Source organism: Eutrigla gurnardus (genome assembly GCF_963514095.1).
Source record: "Eutrigla gurnardus genome assembly, chromosome: 1".
Lineage (NCBI taxonomy): Eukaryota > Metazoa > Chordata > Actinopteri > Perciformes > Triglidae > Eutrigla > Eutrigla gurnardus.
In genome coordinates this window covers 22,555,194-22,562,612 of record NC_139915.1, presented here as the reverse complement: position 1 = coordinate 22,562,612, position 7,419 = coordinate 22,555,194, and the positions used below count along the sequence as shown (strand labels likewise).

Here is a 7,419-nt window from a genome sequence, read left to right as displayed (position 1 = left end):
GTCTTTGCAGTTTATTCTGAGAAGAGAAGTCTCGCCAGAAGTCAAAGGTCAAAAATTACAACAAACGACTCTCGCAAAAATAGCCAGAAACCTCAGTGATATGACAGCTATCACTTTTCCTCAGCTCACCAGACTGAAGTGAGCGAGCAAAACAGGAACAGCCTTTTACAAGAAGGTCAAAACCAGACAGGTTATTTATACTATACTGTATCTATTTCAGTTGGAACCCTAACGTGAGACAGTGACGGAAGACAACGACAGGAAGTTGGAATAGACAAAAAAAAAATGGAAAACAATCGCTGAACACATTTAGAGCTGGCGATAATGTCAACGCAAGGGAGAAGATAATCTACAATCACACGTCCTCGGAGTGTAAATTACTTCCGATTACTGTATTCGTCGTGATGGCACAACTTTTTTTTGGCGGGGACATCGTGCGCCGAGATGCTGGAAGCAAGCCATCAGTCTAAGTTCATTCACACGCAGCTCGCAAATTAGACACGCGTGAGACGGCTGCCTTGGCAGAAAAAGTAATTAGCGGGGAAGTGCTGAAATTTGTTTCACAATTTATTAATTCCTGAGGATTCTCATTAATTGCTGCATGTGCGACACGCGCCATCCACGTCCACTCCGAAAGGCAGCTCGAGGGTCACGCCAGGAAAAAAAATACATGAAAACCAAAATATCAATATGAGAATGAATCATTCAAAAATGTTATATCTGGTCAGACCACCAGTGAAGTTTGTATGTCAAATGACTTATGCGTGTTTTGTTAAGAAGTCCAAACATGGTCTATTAGTCACGCTGAATGTGTGTTAAAGTCCATGTTGTAATTAGTATCTTTAGGCACCTGTAACACTTCCGTAATTACCCCCCTGCTGTTGTGATGAATGTGTAGTAAAAAGGTCGCACCAGGCTGAGAACAAGCACTTATTTCATCTCTGTCTATGTGATTGAATAAGTGATTTGTTTAATGCCACTGTACGGCCTTTCTGGCTTTAAAGTATGTGAAACTTGAAATCCATTTCGAACCCAAGACTTGAATCCAACTAATGCTTCGTGTTGTCATTTTCTGTTGTATTTTTCTAAATTATGTGAGCTGAATTTTTTATTTTTTGTTTTTCTCCTCATGTCGATGTGGTTTCTTGACGCCTCCTTCCACACAGTTTTCACATGATCTGAACTTTCAGATGTTTTACGTGTTTGCAAATGAAATACAATATTTATATATAAAATAAGCAAAGTCTCCATGAAAAGTCTCCGCTGGTTGACTGGCAGCCTCAGGGTGAAGACAAGAAGACAGGAAGTTACCGCACCAGGCCGAGAAACAGCCTGGCACAAAACCCTCCATAAAACAACTTGACCTTTATACATTTCAGTTTTTTAAGAGATCAATAAGTAGTTTATTAGTGTGCATTAGAGGTACTGGTAGGCAGATCGTATTGCATTGGTACAGAGTCAGGTATGGATTTTACCCTGTCTCCAGTTTTACTAATTTAATCTAGACTGTTGGCAGTAGCTTCATATTTAGTCTACAGATTCTAGAGTGATATTGATCTTCTTATTTAACTTTCCTGCAGAGATGGAATTCATGTATTACCCAGATGTTTTATACAGGAGCAACTGGAGCAACAAACCATAAAAATTAAACCTTTTTGAATCATTGATGTTTATTTATACCTTTCAGAGTCATATTTCAAATATATTTTTCCTCTAAAATACTTTAGTACATGACAGATATACAACACCCAGGACTGTTTGATACCCCTTTTCCCCATCAAAGGTGCATTTCACGTATCTTCAAAATGGATCAATACATAGAGCGGCGTACGCTGTCAAACCTCAGCGTTAGCTTGTGTACCATCACTGTGGCCGATGTTCCCCAAAATGACTCAATGCGTAGACAATGCTTGTCACAGTGAGTTACAATAGTCAGGTGAGTCCTTAAAAAAAGTCATTTATAACATTCTAAGGCTTATCACTTTGAAACTTTGATGCCACAAAACATGCACAGAGACACTTCCATGTGTGTTGGTCAAATGTAAATGAGTCCACAGGAACAGTGGGATTCTGTCCTTGTGGATTTGTGAAGGTGGGTTCCACACTTTGATAAGAGAGAGCATTTTTTTTAAATTCTACTCAATCCAACATCATATTTGAACTGTTGTTAGGGAAACCCTGACACCGGTCACAGAGTTTTGTGGAAAATGTCATTCCAGCAGCCTTTAAACAAAGGCTGTAATACCCTCACAACTTTTTAGGTAACATCCCAGGACACTGCACTCCGACACTGACTGTTTCACATTCTCTTATTTTCTGTAAAAAAGAAAAATAGCTCTTGAACATGATCTCCTTTTATTACTGTTGCCGGCAGGACAACTCAATCTATTGCCGTTGCTCAGTGTAGTGGCAGCTTTTCGTGGTTAAGGAGAGGACAGAGACCTGCAGGTCAATTTAACCCGTTCAGGATGGTGAAGACAGTATACGGCAGGTGGAGGGTTAACAGTCAGTTTGTCATTCCAGTTGATGTAGTCTTTACATGGACGTGTACATGTGCAGCTCCACAGGGGCTCAGGAAACAGATGAATGAGCGTGTTGCTAACAGGAAGTGGAAAATGACCAAGGTGCTCACATTGAAACTCAACCGGTTTCATTAACTTAACAGCCTTTTAAATGTGACATTTCGGCGTTGGACTTGTCTTCAGGCAGATTACTGTGGCTTCTAGCTGATAAGAGAAAGGCAAAGTGTTCAGGTACTAATTCATGTGGTAAACATTTAGCTATTTGTCTCGTCTTGTCTTTGGTTTGTCTTTATCAACATCACTCAAAACTGGATAGGATATAATCTAAATTAAATCTTGAGGTGCCTTCAGTGTATCTGATGTACAATAAGTGTTTTTTTTTTACTTTTGGCAGGAACCAGTATTACAATTTGCTCGTTAAAAGCTACAGGACGATATAGGGTCAAATGTGTTTTCATGGACTTTCAACCTGCTCTGACAATCACAATCAGTCAGATTCATTACGTTTCTGTGCATGCAGACTGACAATTGTACTGCAGTACTGCAAACTGGCCTCTCTCTTTAAAATGTTTGCTACCAAAGGATGTCACCTAGATTCTCATCATTGACAAAAGCTTTTTGATTTCTTTGCTTTTTTTTTTTTTTTTTTCATTTTATTGACAGATGTTAATTTGAAACAAATGAAGCATATGATTCTGTTACTTTCTACCGAAATAATACATATCACTTGGATTATAAATGACGCTTTCAGCATGTCATTTTAATATGAAAGATATATGCAATCCTCACTTTGTTTCGGCCCTCGATACGGCATGAGCAGAACGATGTGTTGCTACAGGTGTGATTTCACTCTACATATTGTGAAATGGCAATTACTAAACTGTTATTAAAACGGTTTATGTAAAAAACAAATAACAATGGAAATTACTTGATTTACATTCTCTTGAAAACGCCCGTTTGGATGGTCATGTACTGGGAAACAAGAACTGCTTATGATGACTCAGAGTTAACTCTAGTGTACCAGTGTGAAGAATTTTCTTGATTCGTCTTTTGGAAAAAAAAACAACAACCAAAAGCTTGCTCTATCATACAGGACTCGATGGATGCAGTATTAGTTACTTTCCCACTATGCCATGTTGCCACATACATCAATACTCATTGGTTAAAGTGACAATTTGTTGCATCAAAACAATGACAATAAGAAAGCTTAGCAATGGTTTGGTTAGCACATGTGTATGTTATGTTTTCATATTCTGTTCCCACGTGGGTGAAGTAAAGTCTTCCACCTTAAAACACAACCAACGTGTGTTTGCGTGTCAGTTTGGGAAATATGTATAAATAGCGGTTACAGACAAAACATTTTGAAGCCATCACATGCCCAAAACACAATGATTACCAATTGTAGTGCTTCCCCTTGTTACTTCCTGTACTGCCATTGAAATATGAGGCAACATGAGGACTGATTTGCCAATGAAATGCCATGCACATCAATGCTTCATGATATTTCTAAAATGTTTAAAAGTGTTTGCGGCTTCAGTGCTGAATAATGCTTATGACAATGTACAAATTAAGCTGATATAAATATCACATGTAGCCAATTCCCTTAGCGAAATAAGCTGTTGGAATTGAACAAACACTTTAAAACAAACTCTTTTTTGCTATGTTGTATTATGGGGAAAATGACAGAGGCATTTGGAGGATATTATAAAAAAGTTGAAAATATTGTCAGCTTAGCTTTAGAGTATATGATTGCAGAATGACTAGATTTACAGGAAAGTATGTCAAAATAGTTTGTATCATTCAGGCCATCAGGTGCGCTCACCGCACCAAAGTAACGTCACAATGACAGAGATACAGCTAAGATACAGGAATATTGAGAGCTTCAAATGGCTTCCATGTTCTTCTAACCCACTGCTGTCACACATTTGTCCAAAATGCCTCACACAGCTTTGTGTGACGTTCTGCAGGTACAACAGTAACCACGATGCCGGCTTAACACGGACACCCACAGCAGACAGGGTGAGTCACAAGAGGCACATTACGTCTGTATGTCATGTACTACTTATGATTATAACACATACGACTGGATGCCAGGATCAAATCAATGTGACATGTCAGCTATACACGCAGTAATGAAGCAGATCAGTTACTGGAGCAGAGCTTTCTGGAGATGAATCGAAGCATGATGCAGCAAAACGCAAATACGCCATCTACTCCCTGAATGATTCAAACAGCTACGGCTTTAATTATGGATCTTCATGAATGGTGAACACACTGGTAATAAGAAAGCAAAGCTGACAAATATTGAGAGAAGTACCCATTACCATGTGTGTTTTGGACTAGATAGTGTTCCCTCAGACTGCCATCTTAAACACAGTCAATTCAAACTATTGTTATTGATCTATAGATATGAGTATTGCTTAACTTTAACAATCATATCTATATTATGAAAAAAAAAAAAACGTTTACATGACAGACATTCAACGTTAATTAAAACAATGACAGAGAATCCGATATGCAGTTCATGCCGCAAGCCCGCCAGATACTGACAATCTTTTTTCCACCTGTCATCCGTGTGAAAGGAAGTATATGGGAATATTCATACATGACATTCAATAACCTGTGGAGAAACAAGTATTCAACCAAACTCCTGCCAGGCCCCCCCTACCACACCGTGTGTTTCTCTTCAGTAGAGGCATGTCCAGCTATTCTGTTGCGGTCGATCATTTCAAACATCTGAGTCACGATGTCCGATGATGAGAAGTTCATGGTAAGGGCACAGAAAAGTGGAAATCATGACGATCATCCAGGGTTTCCGTAGAAACGGCTGAGCCGACGGCCCAGCTGTGATGTCAGCCAGGAAAACCGTGTGTTGCCTGTGTTTACTATGTGAAAGGGAAAGTTAAGGTTTCTATCCAGGTGGCTTAGATCATCTGTGTGTTTCCCACCTCAAGCTCAATTCAGGTTCTGGATCACGAATCATCTTCTCTTCTTCTCATAAATATTAATATAATACTTTATTACCCATTGCTTTTCACCCCTCGTGACGGCATAAACAAACCAGAGAAAGCAAAATATCAAAAAACATTGAATAGGTCTGACAAATTGCAACATCACATAATAAGTACAATAAAACCCAAAGGAACAGCAGAGGTTGTATAAATGTTGTGCTTCTTTAATTTCAACTTGTAAAGTCCTCCACTGTCCTAGCTGTGTTTTAGTTTAAACTTTGTTATATTTAATATATATATAGAGATAAATGTACACGTATTATCCGCACTGAGGTTCGTCTCTTGTGGCAAGCAGAGAGGCTACCAGGAGCACACTTTTCCCCTCCATTTCTGGTTCGTCCTTCTCCTCAGCATTCGTTTGTTTACTCATTCATTAATTTATCAGTTTTTTTTCTCCTCCGTCCCTTTCTTTGTCAATCAGTAGCTCCCGTGGTCCCAAGGTTGGGGACAGAGGGATGCAGCCTTTGTGAAAAAGCGGGATTGTACCCACTTTATCTCTCTCCCTCTATGTCTCTCTTTCACATTCTTCCTGGTTTCCCCCCATTCCCTCGTTTTATCCCCTCAGGTCTCTTTGTCATCTTTGGTTGAGTGTCCGACACTGTGGTGTGTCTGGGGAACAGGGTGGAGGGGCTGCTGGGGATTACGGTCCCAGGGATTGGAGATACATGAGAGGGTGTATGTGTGCATGAAGAAGGTTGATGAAGGAGAGGAAAAGGTGACAAAGTAACACACTGACGTGCCTAAAGTGTATCTAGCCAGATTAATAGAGTGACAAAGGAGAGAATGTGAAGTTCAACTGTCAGCGATCACCCAGTGTGATCCCCTTAACATACAATATGTGTATCAGTTGGTTATACTGAGTGGCTGGGGGGGATGTTCAAAGAAATCAGAGGAGGAGAAACTAGACAAAGACTTTGTGTTACCACTTATCTAAGCAAGAAGGGTGAAATGGATGCGTGGAGGATAGAAAGACACCGAGTGGAGAAGGGACAGACAGGTAAGTAAAGGAAAGGACAGGGAGAAGGGTAGAGAGAGAAATATAAGAGCGCCAGTCAGGACAGCGTCTGTCACTACAGACAGGTGGGTGTCGCAGGAAGTTCTCATCATCTGTAGAGTAGCAACAGCAAGCACGAGAGGCCAAAGGTCAGCCAGCTAGCCAATGGGAGCGAGTGTGATCCACCGATCAGAACTGTGGAAATAGACAGAAAAAAGCAGAGTTATCTTACTTCATACATAAATACCTGCAGACATCTTGTTTGCGAAGTTCATTAAGTTTAATTCAAAATGTTTTATAGCAGAGTTCCCACAGACCAGTCAACATTACTTATAGGTGTGTTGAACAATCATGAGGGTTTTTTACACTCTGGACATCAATTAATTTATATTTACTCATAATTGATTCCTTTCATGGCTGGCTGATGTTAAACTGATGCTACGTGAGAGTTGTCCTGGGGTTAGCTGCCAAATGCAGACGATACTCATTTATTAATCTGCCCGAACACCCAGCAAGGCCACTGAGCAGCTTACTGCATCCTATCAGGTGATGCGAAGTAGGCACATGGAACTGGGCCCATGGTCCAGTTCCATGTGCTTTCCCAGCTGTTCTGCACCTCCATTGTCTTTACGTTAAATAGAGCCATGTTTATTTCTGGTCATGATTTGTGTTAATTAATTAGTGCCCCCACTAATTACGCTACGCAGTATACATTGAATAAAATGTAAATATTACATGTTTTTCTTTGTCCCTTGTAAAGTGCATTTAATGAATAACAGGTTAACGTTGACATTTCATTAACCACAGGCTAAGTAGTACTACAAGTAAACATTCATCACGTTTGCCTGAGGCTGTCTTCCAGCCTGAGGCTGCTGCAGACATGTGCAACGGA

The 7,419-nt window shown here is 40.0% G+C and overlaps 1 protein-coding gene across 1 annotated transcript in view; it reads right to left on the bottom strand.

The window, feature by feature from the left end:
- Window positions 1-1,657: 1,657 nt before the first annotated feature.
- The window catches only part of mdga1 (MAM domain containing glycosylphosphatidylinositol anchor 1), a 184,151-nt gene continuing 178,389 nt past the window's right edge, over window positions 1,658-7,419 (bottom strand). The window contains 1 exon segment of the mRNA XM_084006809.1: window positions 1,658-6,722. Within this exon segment, the coding sequence (XP_083862935.1) occupies window positions 6,637-6,722 (86 nt within the window). The 3' untranslated portion in view covers window positions 1,658-6,636.